At 48.9% G+C, this 15,913-nt stretch overlaps 1 protein-coding gene across 1 annotated transcript in view; it reads right to left on the bottom strand.

The window, feature by feature from the left end:
* The window catches only part of FER1L5 (fer-1 like family member 5), a 52,481-nt gene extending 37,233 nt beyond the window's left edge, over nucleotides 1-15,248 (bottom strand). Inside the window, exons 1-14 of the mRNA XM_040267594.1 lie at nucleotides 15,164-15,248; nucleotides 14,045-14,097; nucleotides 13,370-13,461; nucleotides 12,562-12,670; nucleotides 10,127-10,181; nucleotides 9,657-9,766; nucleotides 8,267-8,395; nucleotides 6,410-6,472; nucleotides 5,611-5,661; nucleotides 2,823-2,853; nucleotides 2,163-2,278; nucleotides 1,821-1,944; nucleotides 1,358-1,410; nucleotides 76-144 (exon numbers count right to left, since the gene is read on the bottom strand). Coding sequence (XP_040123528.1) covers nucleotides 76-144; nucleotides 1,358-1,410; nucleotides 1,821-1,944; nucleotides 2,163-2,278; nucleotides 2,823-2,853; nucleotides 5,611-5,661; nucleotides 6,410-6,472; nucleotides 8,267-8,395; nucleotides 9,657-9,766; nucleotides 10,127-10,181; nucleotides 12,562-12,670; nucleotides 13,370-13,461; nucleotides 14,045-14,097; nucleotides 15,164-15,248 — 1,140 coding nt within the window. The remainder of the gene's footprint in view (nucleotides 1-75; nucleotides 145-1,357; nucleotides 1,411-1,820; nucleotides 1,945-2,162; nucleotides 2,279-2,822; nucleotides 2,854-5,610; nucleotides 5,662-6,409; nucleotides 6,473-8,266; nucleotides 8,396-9,656; nucleotides 9,767-10,126; nucleotides 10,182-12,561; nucleotides 12,671-13,369; nucleotides 13,462-14,044; nucleotides 14,098-15,163) is intronic.
* Between the last annotated feature and the right edge of the window lie 665 nt (nucleotides 15,249-15,913).

Below are 15,913 nucleotides of genomic sequence, written 5' to 3'. Positions count from 1 at the left end.
AGGTAGGGATGGAGAGAAACTATCCTTCTGTTTGTGCAGGGGTGAGGAAGAGAAAGCGTGATGAAAAAGCAATACCTGAATCCGGAAGGTCAGGATCTGGTTCCATATTGGGCTCTCGGTTTCGGTCTGCACAGGTGTCTTAAGCTGGGAATATCCCAAAGAAATATCAGTCTAGCCCGTCCCTCTTCCCTCCACTGGTCTCACCTCCCAGCCCTTCTGGTCTAGCCTATGGGTGGACCCTGTCTGCAGCACAGAGCTGGTCCAAAGATACTTTGACAACTTCTCATCAGCTACAACTTCAATCCTTTGAGTTGCTATCTAGATCCAGACTCCATATTTTCCCTCAAATCAGCTTTCAATTGATTTAACTTTTAAATAGAGGGTTACTAACTCTATTACTAACTCTATTATGAGTGCAAAGATGTTGCTCTTGTTAGAGAAATTCTAAAATCCCAACAAAAGGTCAGCAACAATGATACTGATGGCATACTCCTTTTCAAAGTATCACTTGACTTTATTTTTAACCCTAGCCTTATTCTGAGCAATCATGTCGGTAAAATCAAGGGTTAATTGGACTGGTTAAACTTTTTCATACGCTCTAAGAAAAATATAGAAATATTAACATTTCTGAAAATATGTGTGCCTCTCCCACCCAACAGTATCTCACCTACTTCCAGAGTACCAAACCACTCACTGGAAAATAGGTACTCAGTATGGTGCTCTTGAAATATGTCCACACACTCTTTGGTATGCTCCCCTTCAAAAGGTGGACACTAATCTCCCTCCCCATTTGTCTGGGCTAGATTTAATGACTTCTTCTAATAGGTAAGATATGGTAGAAACGATGCTTGATGAATCTTGAGACAAATCTACTTAATTTCAGCCCAGAATTCCCCAAATTTGAAGACAGGGTCCTTTTTTTTTTTTTTTTTTGCCCATGACATCCATCAGCACACTTTGGAAAATGCTACTGTGTGTCCGGAGAGCTTCAGGGAATGTTGCCCTGGCCCAGAACCTCCCATGTCTAGATGCAGAGACTGAGGTTCAAGGGGCTCAGTGCCAGTTTCAATGGGGGCACTTGAGGACTCGTCTCATTCACTGGTCCACTCATCCGTGCATTTCGATGTTTGGTTTCCGGTGGGCATCTCCCCTCAAGGCACTGGGCACAGCTCTGGGGCACGGGCCGACTAAGCCACGGCCTCCACCTTCACAGAGATCCTCCCTGGTCCCACGAGGTCTCATCACTCATAAACAGGACGTGACTCCTGGGGTCCTGGCCTCCGACCCAGTCGTTTCCTCCCTGCTATTTTTTTCTAGGTGCCAACGTCTCTAAGCTTCAGACCGTTGTTATGCTTACCTTTTCCCCAATTAGTTCCACCTCCAACACAGGACTCACAGAGTAGTGTTTCTCTAAGAATAAGAAGTTACAAGATTTCGGCGGCAGCATTATTTTTTCAGGAGGAGGAGATGGAGAAGAGACAGGACCTCCTAATGAAGACCCTCCCTCATAATTTGGTTTCGTGCCCCCTGGGCAGACCCCTCCCACTTTCACTCTGTTCCCCTGTGCCACTGTGTGTCCTGGCACACAACGGGGGTGGGGGCTCTCACAAGGAACCTTGACTATGGGCATTAAGGACAGGTCAGGGGCACGTGGCCCATTTTAAAGGCGCCTTCATAAAACCATTCTCAGTGGGTTTCAGCCTCCCCCTCTTCCCCACCCCAAATCTTAAGGTCAAAATGGAACTGGGGAGCCCAATGAGAAACCAAGGTGGTCCCCAGTAGGGAAACTCAGGGCCACTCCCTCTCCCGCCCCGACTGACTGAGGTGGAGGTCCTCGGCACAGTAGATGAAGAACTGTAAGTAGGCTATGCTGATGGGCACCACTGACGACTTGAAGATCCGGGTGTCCATGTCGTCGACCCTATAGATCAGTTTTTGATCTACCTGGAGAGACCAGAGAGCTGATAGGGTTGGAGTCACAAGGAGGTCACAGGCCACCAGACTTGGCTGGCTGGTTGGGGTGGGGATGGGCAGCCTCGGAGTGACAGTGAACAAAGGAAAGCACTTGAAGAGCAGTGGCTGCTTGCGGGCTCAGGGGGTGGTCACCCACGGAAGCAGCCAGGGTAAGAAGTGTTCCTGAGGTGTGGGGGGGGCAGCCTCACCGGTGCCTGGTCTCCCACACCGAGGGCACAGATGGTGACTTTCAGGTAGCCTCTCACACCACTGCTGGGTTCGTTTGGCTGGCAGAGGCCAAGCCATTTCCTCAGGAGTGTGTGACCTGGAGAGGCAGAGGGCCCGTGGGAGACCAGCCTCCAGTTCCCCCCGTCTTCCCTGGAACCAGTCTTTGCTTCTGCAGTGGGCGCAGGTGTGTGGGAAAGTGTCTCATATATTCCGGTTTCCACCCAGGGGCAGAGGGAAATGGGACTCACTTCTTTGTGCTTAGCCATTCAGTCGTGTCCGACTCTTTGCAACCCTTTGGGCTGTAGCCCGCCAGGCTCCTCTGACCATGCAATGTTCCAGGCAAGAATACGGGAGTGGGAAGCCATTTCCTCCTCCAGTGAATCTTCCCAACCCAGGGATCAAATCTGGACCTCCTGCACTGGCAGGCGGACTCTTTACCCGAGGAACCGTTGGGGAACCCGTAAAGTACAGTATCATTAAGCAAAAGCCATGAAGTACAGTAAAATGTTGTCAAGTACAGAAAATAACTCACACCCTACCCCCCCCACCCATGTGTGGAATACACAGGAATTTTGAGATGATTTCAGCCCCAGACTGGTTTTTCTCGGAAGACACTCACATTTCCAACAACGGTTACCTACCTGGACAGTTGTAGATGAACCCAATATCTGTCTGAAAACACAGGAGTAGAGAAAGGGTTAGTTAGGGTCTCCAGCCAAGATTTGTAATGACCAACCAACTTGATGACAATCCATGTACTTTGTTGTCGCGTTGCTAAGTCGCGTCTGACTGTTTGTGACCCCATGAAACTCCAGCATGCCAGGCTTCCGGGTCCTTCGCTGTCGCCCAAAGTTTGCTCAGACTTATGTCCATTGAGGCAGTGAAGCTATCTAATCGTCTCATCCTCTGCTGCCCCCTTCTCCTCTTGCCCTCAGTCTTTCACAGCATCAGGGTCTTTTCCAAAGAGTCAGCTCTCATGGACTTGTCCCGCCCTAGCTCCTTTCATCTTTACAGCAACCTGGAAGTTGGCCCATTGTAATCTCCACTCTACAGAGGCAAATGTTGAGTTTGAGCCAAGAGCCCCAAATCTTACAACTAGTAAGTAAGGTTTGGATTGAAAGGACCCTTGACCACCACCAGCACTGCTAACAGACACAGCCTTGTTCTTCCCTACGCCTGTGTGGAGGAAAGTGTTTATCCCATCCTCGGGAAGAGGATAGTTGAGGAGCTGGCCAACAGACTAGGGGTTTTCCTCTTTCCCTGGGGGATATACGTTCTGTTTGCTTGTTTTGATGTGGACCACTTTTAAGGTCTTTACTGAATTTGTGACAACACTGCTTCAGTTTGGGTTTGGTTTTTTGACAGTGAAGCACGTGGAATCCTAGCTCTCCAACCAGGAGTCTGACCTGCGATCCCTCCTGCAGTGGAAGGAGTCCTAACCAGTGGACCGCCAGGGAAGTCACTATGTTCATCACCTTGATTGTGATAACAGTTTCAAACACAGTGGTTTCAAAAATGTATCAAATTATACATTTAAAATGTTTATATATTATTGTATGTCAATTATATCTCAATAAAGCTGGAAGAAAACAAACCAAAACAAAACTTATTCACCTCTAACGGGCAATAGATCTAGGCAGTGATCATCAATAGCTGTTAACAACAAAGGAAGAGACCGGCAGTCATTCTGTGCCTGTAGGTGATGTCATCTGGCCAAATAATTGACCTAAGTCTGATCCAGCCTCTAGATAGCAAATACCTGGGCGGAGGATCATGAGATGTGAGCCGCTGGAGGTACAGTCAACAAAATCCAGACTGAGGGAAAACTCTGCAGGACAAACTATCCAGTTGCTTCAAGAAATAAACGGCCAGACTTCCCTAGTGGTCCAGTGCTTAAGAATCTGCCTTACCATACAGGGAACACAGGTTTGATCTCTGGTTGGGGAACTAAGATATGTGCCGTGGGGCAACCAAGCCCATGAGCCACAACTACTGAGCCCTCGTATCACAATGAGAGTCTGCAAGCTACTCTCAAAGTGCTTGCATGACATGATGAACATCCTGAGTGCCAAAACTGAGACCTAAGGCAGCTGAATAAATAAATATTAAAAAAAGGAAAAGAAATGCAAAGAAAACTAGGGTGCAGGACCAACTGAATAAAATACACCTAAAAATACATTTTAATCAACTGCAATATGCGCACTTGGTTTGGATCCTGATTTGAATAAACTGTAGAAGGAATTCATGAGACAATTAGGGATATTTGAACACTGACTAGATGTTTAGTGCTAGCCCAGAATTATAAAGGGGTTTAGATGTTGTCATTGTATTCAATTATGCTTAATAAAGTCTGTATGTTTTTGAAATAGGTAATGAAATATTTTAAAGTATAATGATATGTCTGAGATTTGATTCAAAATATTTAGGTTGGTACAAAGCAATTGCAGTTTCAGACCATCAATTTTAAATCAGTCATGTCAGACTCTTTGCAACCCCATGGACTGTAACCCACCAGGCTCTGTTGTTCATGGGATTCTCCAGGCAAGAGGACTGAAGTGGGTTGCCATTTTCTACTCCAGGAGATCCGCGCAACTCAGAGATCCCCAACCATTCCAGAATCTCTTAATTCCTAGGCCTGTGCTGCTTCGAGAGTTAGTTGGGGGAGGGGCAGGTTATGAACACTCACATGCTTATTACAAGTTGTGAGAAAGAAACCTTCCTTTGACTTGTCCTAAATTTGCCTTTCCCAAGGGTAGGGCCCTTTCCCAAGAGTTGGCAGATTTAGCAAACACAAATACAGATGCCAGTTTAAATTAGGATTACAGATAAATAACAACCTTTTTTTTTTTTAGTAAATGTAGGTCCCCAGCAATATTTCATGAAGAGCCATGAAATATTGGGGACATACTTACATTTAAAAAGTACCTGTTGTTCAAGATTAAAAATTTCCAGGGCCTCTTGGATTTAACCTGGCAACCCTACCTTTTGGTTCACCCTTCATGATTGTGTGAACCATTTCTCAACCTGGGTCTTTCCCAAAGCAAATCTTTTTACTCTGTCTTCAGGGGCAGTCTTTCTCCAGGTTTTCCAACAACCTGGTTGACCTTTTGGATCCTCTGTTTCCATTTTCTGGAGACAGAGATGTGAGCTGTGTCCATAAATATTCTAAGTGTGGGGGAGTCAAGGTGGCACCCAGCACTCTCATAAATGTTACATATTTAATCCTCACAAAAATCCTGTGGGTTGAGTATGTTATTATCCCCATTTTACAGATGAGGAAGTAAAGGCTCCGAATAACTTGTCTAAATCACCCAGTGGGTAGGTGGATTCACAGCTGGAAATCCAGGTCCTTTTCCCTAGCCTGGGGCAAGTAGCCCTGGGTGGGTCTCTAACTATTTCACCAAACCTCCTCCTCCATCCAGTGCTCACTTGGAATCTCCCAATCTCTGCATTGAATCTCATCACTGAGGAATTCATCACCTGCAGGGAGATCCCAGAAAGATTTGTTATTCACAACCCTAACCCTGATTTCCCCAACCCCATGGGAGGAATCGGCAGGGTACATCTGGGCTCTCCGGGACTGACTCAACTTCCTAATGACGGACACTTCCAATCAGTGTTCCTCATTTAATTCTCAGAGAAGCCCTGAGAAGTTCAGATTTTTAGTCCCACTTTCAGGATGAGGAAATTGATCCGAGAGGTCAATTCCCTTGGTCTCCACAAAGCAAACTTGCTCTCAGCTTTCTCCTCTGCATCCTGCCGTGGCTGTTTCCTAAGAACTCTTCAAGGGAGAAGCCTTGCTCTCACTAGCCCTGTGCTGGGCACATAGGAGGCATTTGATAAATACAAGTTTCACATTGTTACTGGGCTCCCTGTGGTCGGAGAATGGAATGTCTCATTTGGAGGGGACATTTGAGGGGTCCTTTGGTGGCGTGAAAATCCTGGTACATGGGAAAGGGTTGCTTTGTTCACCTTGGAGCTAAGCTCAGGGCCTATCATTTGGCATTTCATAACATTCATTGAATGAACGAATAAATGGATGGATGGATGGATGGCTCAGGCGGGCGTCTGGCTGCTAGGGTGAAGAAGGTGGCAGAGACGCTGCCTTGGGGTCAGAAAGACCATCTGATGTGACTCTAGCTCCACAGATGGGGCTGGAGGAGAGTGAAGCACTTTTCAGAATTGAGGCGGGACAAGAAAAGTGAAGCTGTCTTGCCTGGCTCCTCACCTGGATTAAGATAATCTCATCGAAGAACTTCATAGGAGCCTCAAAAAAATTCTGAAAGAAGATCTGACGTAGAGAGAATGGGAGGGGGGCGGGGGTGAGAGTAGGAAATGTGTCTCCATCACATCCCCCAGGGACTGAGCAAGCCTGAAGCCTCCAACTAAGAGGCTTCTGCCTGTCGTTTGTCCATTTCGGTGACCTTCAGCTCCTTACCACTCGCATGCTCCGCTTGTAGAAGCAGAGGCCCGCCAGGCCCTAAATGATTTTTTATCCAGAAAAGGGTGGTGTAGGGGATCCCTGGAGGGCTTGGGAGCAGCTCAGAGCCCATCAAACTGCCCTGGGATGGAGATGAAAGTGTCCGCCTCTTTCCAGGTGTCCCTGTCTGTCCACCGCACCCTCACTCCCTGCTTCAGCCAGAACCTCCTCCCCCGAGAGCAGGCCTGGCCCTGTCACTCTCCTGCTTGAGTCCCTCCATGGCTCTCAAGTCCCATCTAAGATGAGGCCCCAGCACATTCTGCAGGCTTACCTAGGGCCACCCCACCCCACCCGCCCCCGTCCCAGCTCCATCCACATCTAGTTTTGTCAACCAGCCCTACTGTTTCTTCCTTCTGGGTCTCTGAGAACACAATTCCTTTTTCCTGAATTATCTTTCTCCATCTTGTCCCTCTTTCCTTGGAAGACTCCTCCTTCAAGGTTTCAGGAGACTTTTCTGAGTCCTCTCCACCCTCTGTTCCCTGCCCTCACTGTGCTTCTCTCTTTTCTTTGGTGGTCTAGTCACAAATTAACTCAGTGCCTATTTATGGAGTTCTTATTGCATCAGTCATAATGCCAGGAGGGGAGGCCCCAGCGGCAGCAAAGTCAGCATTGTTGTTCAGTCGCTCAGTCGTGTCCGACTTTTTGTGACCCCACGGACAGCAGCACGCCAGGCTTCCCTGTCCCTCACCAACTCCCAGAGCTTGCTCAAACTTGTCCATGGAGTTTTGATGTCCTTCAACCATCTCATCCTCTGTTGTCCCCTTTTCCTCCTGCCTTCAATCTTTCCCAGCATTGGGATCTTTTCAAATGAGTCAGTTCTTCGCATCAGGTGGCCAAAGTATTGGAGCTTCAGCTTCAGCATCAGTCCTTCCAATGAATATTCAGGCCTGATCTCCTTTAGGATTGACTGGTTTGATCCTCTTGCAGTCCAAAGGATTCTCGAGAGTCTTCTCCAGCACCATAGTTTGAAAGCATCAGTTCTTCAGCACTCAGCTTTCTTTATGGTCCAACTCTCATATCCATACCTGACTACTAGAAAAACCGTAGCCTTCAGCTGTGCAAACCTTTGTCAGCAAAGTGATGCCTCTGCTTTTTAATACAGAGACATTGAAGTTGTCTAGGTTTGTCACAGCTCTTCTTCCAAGGAACAAGTGTCTTTTAACGGTGGTAGACACCGTCAGCAGTGATTTTGGAGCCCAAGAAAAGAAAGTCTGTCACTGCGTCCACTTTTTCCCCTTCTATTTGCCGTGAAGTGATGGGGCCGGATTGCTATCACTCTACACGGGGCCTGCACTTTCTGGCTGTATCAGCGACCCTCCAGATCTTTATCCCCGGGCTCTGTCCCCGCAGCCTGCCGTCTCCCCAGATCTCTGTCCCCTCACATGCCTGCCCACTGCAGTCTTGCCCCATCGTCAGCACGGATGTGCTCACGTGCTCTGCTCTCCGTGGTGTGTGACCATCTGTGCCCAGTTTTGTGGAACGAACAGATGAAAGCAGCAGAGTGGGGAGCATGCTTACCGTCCACCAGCAGGAGACGCCTAGCCCTCGGCCGGCCCCTGTGACCCCAGCGCCCCCACTCAGCTCTGAAGGGCATGGGCCGCCCACCTCATTGAAGAAAGGGTTGTTCCCCATCTTGATCCGTGAGTGGTGCTGGTGGCCTCCAATGACCACCTTCACCACTGGCTTGATGTCGTTGCCCATCAGCTGCCGGGCTTCAAACACCTGCACTCGGACCTGCAGGGGACAGACCAGGAGAAACTGACTTTGGGGTCCAGGCTCCTCTTTGTCAAGGGGGACTCTTCTCTGAAAGAACAATATGTTCTGGTAAGAAGCATCTACTGCCGATAGAAAGTGGCCCCAAAGCCCTGAGAAGGCTCTGGCTCCTTCTCTTTCTTCCTATGGGAACTGTCACCTCCACTTCGCCTTTTCATTTTGGGTGCACATAGGGTTTACTGAGTGGGAGGGACTTGTTACAGAATAGGGTAGAACATTTCTCAGTTGTTGTTGTTGTGTCGTTTTGTTTGTTCTAAATATTTATTTGACTGCATCAAGTCTCAGTTAAGGCGTGTGGGGTCTTTAGTTGCAGCATGTGGGTCTAGCTCCCCGACCAGGGATTGAACCTGGGACCCCTGCACTGGGAGTGCGGAGTCTTAGCCACCAGACCACCAGGGAAGACCCAGTATATTGTCTTTTATACATGTGATCTTTCTACAGAATTGAACACTTTAAGAAGTTTATTTCATAGTGATAAAAGGACCAGTTAATGAAGAGGACATATAAAGATTATAAACATTTTTGTTTATACCCTGACAACAGATCTTCACAATATATGAAGCAAAAACTGATAGAAGTATAAAGAGAAAGAAAGAAAAACTCTTCTCTCCATTGATATAACAGGTAGGCAGAAAATCATCATGGTATAATACATTTGAATAGCACTATCAATCAACTTGGCTTCTCCCGTAGCTCAGCGGTAAAGAATCCACCAGCCAAGGCAGGAGACTGGGTTCTATCCCTGGGTGGGGAAGATCCTCTGGAGAAGGAAAGGGCAACCCACTCCAGTATTCTTGCCTGGAGAATCCCATGGACAGAGGAGGCTAGTGGGCTACAGCCCATGGGGTTGCAAAAGAATTGGACTTAGAGACTAAACAACAACAATCAATCAACTTGACCTGATGGACATTTATAGACTATTTGATCCAATATTGGCAGAATGCAAATTATTCTTAAGTGTGCACAGAATATTTACCAAGAAACACCATATTCTGGTACATAAAACATGCTTCAATAAATTAAAAAATAATCATTCAGGTTATGGTTTGCTTTTTTATTTTTACCATAATGGTATTAATTTATGTTTCTTTTTCAGTGTCTATTGGAGTATAGTTGCTTTACAATGCTGTGTTGGTAGGAATTGAACATTTTAAACTCCTGTGCAGTTGAATCTATGATCTGTGTTTCTTCTGCTCTCCTGAGACTTAGTAAAGGGCCTCACCTGGAAGTGCTGAGGCTTTGGGGACAGAGCCTTGTGCACTGTGGCACTGGGAAACCTCAGCTTCTGCTTGGCCACCTCTTGAGCTGTTACGGCCAGGAGGTCTTCATCGCCTGGGGAAACAGCCCAGGATGGGCTCTCATGGGGGGAGAGCAGGACACGTGGGGGTGTGTCCCCACTAAAATCCCAGCCACGAGGCCTGGTAAGGGCGCATGTCCTCCCAGAACCCTCCACGGTCCCCACCTACCCCTACCCCTGGGCCTCACTCGCTATACATGGGCGGGGCACGCTCTGGGGAACGGTCATCCTTGCCTCCCTCTGCAGCCCATTGGAGGCTGAGTCTTATGTCCACAGGGAGGTGTCTGGAGAGCTCACGATCCTGTAGGCCTCAAGGGTTGGGTGTCCGAGATCCCCAAGAGCCCATCCAGCTATGGCTGGAGAAGGGCAGGGCTCAGCCCTGTGGAAGTACATACCGATCTTCTCGATGTCCTTGGGGGTCATAAGGGCCGCCTGTAACGTGGCAGTGCACTGCAAGGCAAAGGCAGGAGGCTGTAAGACCCGGCAGTCCCCGGCAAGGTCACGGCACTGGAACCTGCCCCATCGTGGCAGGAGTCACTCCCAGCCATCCTGGGCCGAGTGATGCTGGTCACAGCACAGGGCCCCACTGGGGGGACTGTGCAGTCTGGGGTGGAGGGAGGCTATGAATTGATGGGGAGAGAGCAATGGGTCACTGCGGACAGGGCTGAAGAACAGAGGAGGCGCGTGGCTGTGGTGGTGACAGAACAGAACGCCGCAGGGTGGGGAGGAGAGAGAGGTGACTTGGGACCAGTCTAGAACCACTGATGCTAAACTCCTAGCCCAACATCTCATGACGCCCTGTGGGAACTCCAGCAAACATCAACTGACCTCTTGCCTCCAAGCGCCCTCACTGTTCAGCCATCGTCAGAATTGACCCCTGAACTCCCTAAGTGCCCTAAACCATCAGAGTAAAGTCACAGCGTATCCGCGTAGACCCCGCAAGGCCCTTCCCTTCTGGCCCCTGGCCACTGCCCAATCTCGGCTCTCCCACAGTCAAGCCTTCTCCGCCCCTTCCCCAGTGCTGGCAGTGCAAGCAGCCCACCCTCCTGAACATGCCGGGCTGCCTTTTGTCCCTCCAGCCTCCACACAAGCACCTTATATTCCTGCCGGGGGCTGTCTTTATTTCCTATCCATTGGGCAAACTCATGTGCTGCTGTGCTTAGTCGCTCCATCATATCTGACTCTTTGCAACTGCATGGACTATAGCCCACCAGGCTCCTCTGTCCATGGGGATTTTCCAGGCAAGAATATGAGAGTGGGTTGCCATGCCCTCTTTCAGGGGATCTTGAAAAGATCCCAACCCAGGGATTGAACTTGTGTCTCCTGAATTTCAGGCGGATTCTTTGCCATCTGAACCACCACGCCTCTCCTTAAAAACCATCTACAGGGCTTCCCTGGTTGCTCGGTGGTTAAGAATCCTCCTGCCAATGCAGGAGACACAGGTTTGACCCCTGGTCCAGGAAGAACCCACATGCCGAAAAGCAACTAAGCCAGTGCGCCACAGCTATTGAGCCTGTGCTCCAGAGCCCAGGAGCTGCTACTACTGAAATGCAACTGCCCTAGAGCTGCTGCTTTGCAACTACAGGAGCCGTTGCAATGAGAAGCCTTCACACTGCAGCTAGAGAGTAGCCCCTGCTTGCCACAAGTAGAGAAAAAGCCTGCACAGCAGCCAAGACCCAGAACAGCCAGAAATAAATAAAACCACATAAAAAAATTTTTTTAATCTATAAAAGTAGAACCTACACTCTGTAGCAATCAGCTCAGGAAACGAGCCTGATACTCACAGTAACCAGCCCAGGAAGTCAGTTTGCTGTGAGTCGGACCTATAGAAAGTCAGACCACCAGCTCTAGCAACAAACAGCCAGGACTTGATTAATAACTGACGAATCCCTTAATTTTGTTCCCACTTTTAGCTCAGGGCCAACAGGAGAAAGCCAAATACATACCCCTAAACAATCACATAGGGTGCTCAGCTTCTAGTTGGGCCACTTACAGCTCTCCTCACATCAACAGCCTCCCATCAGGACATACCTGAAGTCTTCCCTTTTTTCTACCATTGCGTTTTCTCACTCCTCTGCCTACCTTTGCGTCTCTGTCAAATCCAAGTGCTGGTGGCTGACTCCCTTGTTGTATTTGTTGCTGTTGTTTAGTCGTAAAGACATGTCCGACTCTTTTGCGACCCCATGGATTGTAGCCCACCCAGGCTCCTCTGTGCATGGGATTTCCCAGGCAAGAATACTGGAGTGGATTGCCATTTCTTTCTCTAGGGGATCTTCCTGACCCAGGGATCGAATCCGTGTCTCCTCCATTGTAGGCAGATTTGTTACCATTGAGCCACCAGGGAAGCCCCTTGTTATATATTAATAGCAAGCTCTGAATAAATCGCCTTTGCTTATTCTCATCTGGTTGGTCTCCATCACCTCCTCTGTAAAGCCTTTCATTTTCTCTCAAGTGAAATCATTCATTCCTTCCTGACCTCAGTGAAGTAGCTTTACAGACCCCAGTACACATGTGCGGGAGTGCTTGCCACGTGAGTGACGACAGATGTGGGCTTCGTTCAAGTTTGTATCTCAGGCCTAGCACAGTTGCTGAAACCAGCAGACAACTGACTGAGTTCTGATCTCAATGGGTGGGTGAAGGGTAGAGAGGTGAGTCGGTAGATGGAGAGTGTCACGGAACTTGGGGAGATGATGACAGTGTGATGGGGTCCCTCCAGGGTAGAAAATGTTCTCTGGGTTAGGGGGGCCCTGAGACACTGCTGCAGTGCTTGGCCCAGCTTCATCAGCTGCCCCCCTACTCCTTCAGCCACCCTCCCCGGGGCCCGACTCGCCTCTGTGGGCATCATGGAATGGTTGAGCAGGGTTAGGTCATTCACAAAAAGGATCTTTCTTGGTCTTTTCACCAAGGGCTTGAGCAGTACTGTGGCCGTGCCAATGAACCTGTGGAGACAGGGAGCAGCTGTGAGGTCCTGAGCCAGGTGTCCTTTTCTGTCTCAGGCATAGCTTTATCCAGGGATGTCTTTTCCCTCCTGGAGGCTGTGCTGTCCAGACAGAAGGAAGGGTGCGGTGATGCGGAGCATCCACTAGAGGGCGCAGGACTCTCAACTCTCTGGGAACTGGCTTGGGGGCTTCCTTGCCAGTGGGCACCCTAGTTACTGGCTCTGCCCTGCTGTACCCAGCCCCTTTCCAGAAGCTCTGCTCCCCACGCTCCTCTGGAACAGGACCCGTGCTAAGGAACAGCTGGTTGGACCAGGAGGTGGGCATCTGACCAAAGCTGGGCCAATCAAATTCTCTGTCCTAGGAATTTTGACCTGGGATGCCATAGCTCAGTTTCAGTAGGGCTCTAGCATGGGGCTGTGATGAGAAACCAGTGGTGGGCAGAAAGAAACAGGTTTGAGATCCTGTGTCTTCAAAAGAGACAGAAAGTTCCTGAGTCCCCAGTTTCCTAATTCTGTTTGATCTATCTATAATTCTAGCCTTGATACCTTTTTTTTTTTCTTTTTGGTATTAGCTGTCTAGAGTGGGTTCTAGTCCTTGCATCTGAGTGAGTTATGGATTAGAGACTGGAGACACAGCATCTGCTGTAGATTTGGTCAGAGAATCAGGCTCCTCCTGCCTCTCTCTCTGGGGGAGCCTTACCTTTCCTTCTTCACTGAGCCCATGTCTCGAAGGGTGATTTGCAGGAAAGAGTCCTTCTGCAGGGGGTGGTTCCAGAGGTGCCAGATGAGCGTCTGGGGGAGCCATGGAGAAGTCAGTACCTTCCCTCTACCCCGCACCCTTCCCATCCTTCTAGGAAATGAAAAAAGATGCAGGTGAAGGTCTGGCACTGTGTTTCTCTTGAACTGAGGACTCTCCCTCAAGTCCAGTTTCCTAAGAGGAGGCATTTGTTACCTTCACCCAGGAGCTGGGCATCCTACCTGAGCTCCTAGAGCTTAGCTGCAGTACTGGGGGCTTGTTAGTAGTTAAGGGGCTTGGGAATCAGGTGGTGGGACGAGGATGGATGGGAGATGAGAGGGGATCCTGCAGAGGGAGCCCTGTCTCTGGGAACATCAGGATGGCTGGTTGGACAAGCCGAGTCCCTCCCTAGGGTGAGGGGGAAGGCCAAGAGCTCTAAGCAGCTGTGGTTACAGTGGCCCTGAGATCCCACACAGCCTTCTCAGCACAGAGGCTGCTCACAGGGCAAGATGCTCCAGCCATGGGAAGGCTGAGGAGGCCCCTGTCCCCTCCCTAGACTTCTGAGCACAGTCAGTCTGGACCCGGCCTGAATGCTGGGCTTGTCATGGTCTCATCTGGGCTTGTCCTAATGTGTTTTACCTCATTCCACACGGGGTGATTGCCTTCCACCTCACGAGTTGTCCTCCTGACATCTGAAAAGACACCAAGGGGCCAGCATATGCGATAGGACATGTTTCAAAGTCTAGGTTCGAGTGAGCAAAGAGAGGTCAGACTCTCTAAGAAAACATCCAGTCTACATCGGCAGGTGTGATGTGGCACTGATTCTTTCTAACTTTGGAGTCTTCTAAATTTCTCACCTTTTGTTAAGAGTGACATCACCCCCATGTGACAGATAATGTTATGTGTTCATTTCCTTGTCCTCCTGGGTACACAGTTCCCAGTCATCTCGCACCAGGGTGGGGCCGGGTAACTCGTCCTGGCCAATGGAGCGTGGGAGCGATACTTAACTGCTGCCTGGATTGGCTCCCGAAGCTTCCCACGAGAGCGTCCATTCCCCTCCCCACTCCTGCGTCCACTCTCACCATCTGCGGGCAGAGCGATGCCTGGTGACTCTGCAGCCACCGGCAACAAGCAGCTGGTCCCCAGTCTACTGTTTGGAGGAGTCATTCAGGATTGCTGCCTGATCTGTACCATCAACGTTAGACTTGGTTGTAAGCAAGAGGTGAACTTCTGCTGTGTTAAGGCACCGGGATTTAAGGGTTCTGTTGTTACCGTTGGGTAACAACCAACGGTAAAGCCAGTGTACCCTGAGACATCCTAAAACATCTCTAATGGGTTGAAAGGTCTTTATCCACTATAATTTGTCTTCTTCAGAAACATCTTTAACAAAGAACAGCCCATAGCCCTGCAAAGAACCCCTAAATTGGTAACTCTGAGATTCTTCCCAAGGAATGAATATGTGTGTGAGGGCACGGTAACCCACTCCAGTATTCTTGCCTGGAGAATTCCATGGACAGAGAAGCTTGGTGGCCTACAGTTCATGGGGTTGCAAAGAGTTGGACATGTAGCCATTCACCGGAAAAAATGAAGGCAGAGGAGTCATACTAAGAGAAATCACAGCAATAAGGATGATAAATTTGAAAGACCCGGATGATGTCTACCTCACCTTTTGGTCACACGGCATCTTTGACATAGTAGGGCACCAATGGGTCTAGTTAGTACTGGACACGTTGCCTCCTGGGGGGTCCTGGTTCTTACCTCTGAAGTACACGGACACGCAGGGTCTGGGTGGGGGGCTTAGGGGTGGGCTAATCTTGGCCGACTGCACAATAAGCCGCAGCATCTTCCCCATCTACTTCTCAATGTCCTTCTCAGACAAAACTTCCTGCTTGGAGCACCTTAGTCCAGGGCTTCTCCTAGGGTGAGTAAAGTCTGTTGCTTAGCAACAGAGGTGACCTCACAAAGGCCGGTGGTTCTTGATTCTGGAGAGGAATGAAGAGAATGGAAAGAGGAAGAAGTCATAGGGCATGATGGAGCCAGTGGCTTGAGGTGACCCGGGCTGTAAAAACAAAACAGCTTGGCTAAATTTCATTTCCCCTTCCCATTTTTCTTTTCTCTCTTGTTCTTACTGTTCTTCTAATTTCAAGATCAGGAAAAGGGGGAATATGTTTTCTTTATACAAGCAAGATATCTGGACTGAATCCTTGCCAAAGTCACATTGTTTCCATAAGAAAATAGAGAAGGGAAGTGAGTTGAGAAAAGGAATAGGGAACTCAAAGATGATTTCAGTGGTGTTTCAGAAGTCCTTCCTAATATGGAAGCAAAACATCAAGGCCTCCCTTTTTCTAAAGAGGACATGAGTTTAGATAATGAGTCTTTCTTTAACCAAACTAGCTTACTCATTAACAAATTCCTATGCCAGCCAGCTGGGTTTGTAAGGTTAAAGAAAACTCTCTAAAGAAAAATCTCACTGACAATATAATCTTGTTGTGGTATCTTACTTGCTCT

The sequence above is a fragment of the Oryx dammah genome, unplaced genomic scaffold, assembly GCF_014754425.2.
Source record: "Oryx dammah isolate SB20612 unplaced genomic scaffold, SCBI_Odam_1.1 HiC_scaffold_25, whole genome shotgun sequence".
NCBI classification, from domain to species: domain Eukaryota; kingdom Metazoa; phylum Chordata; class Mammalia; order Artiodactyla; family Bovidae; genus Oryx; species Oryx dammah.
The sequence above is the reverse complement of the archived record's forward strand: the minus strand, read 5'-3'. Positions and strand labels throughout refer to the sequence as shown.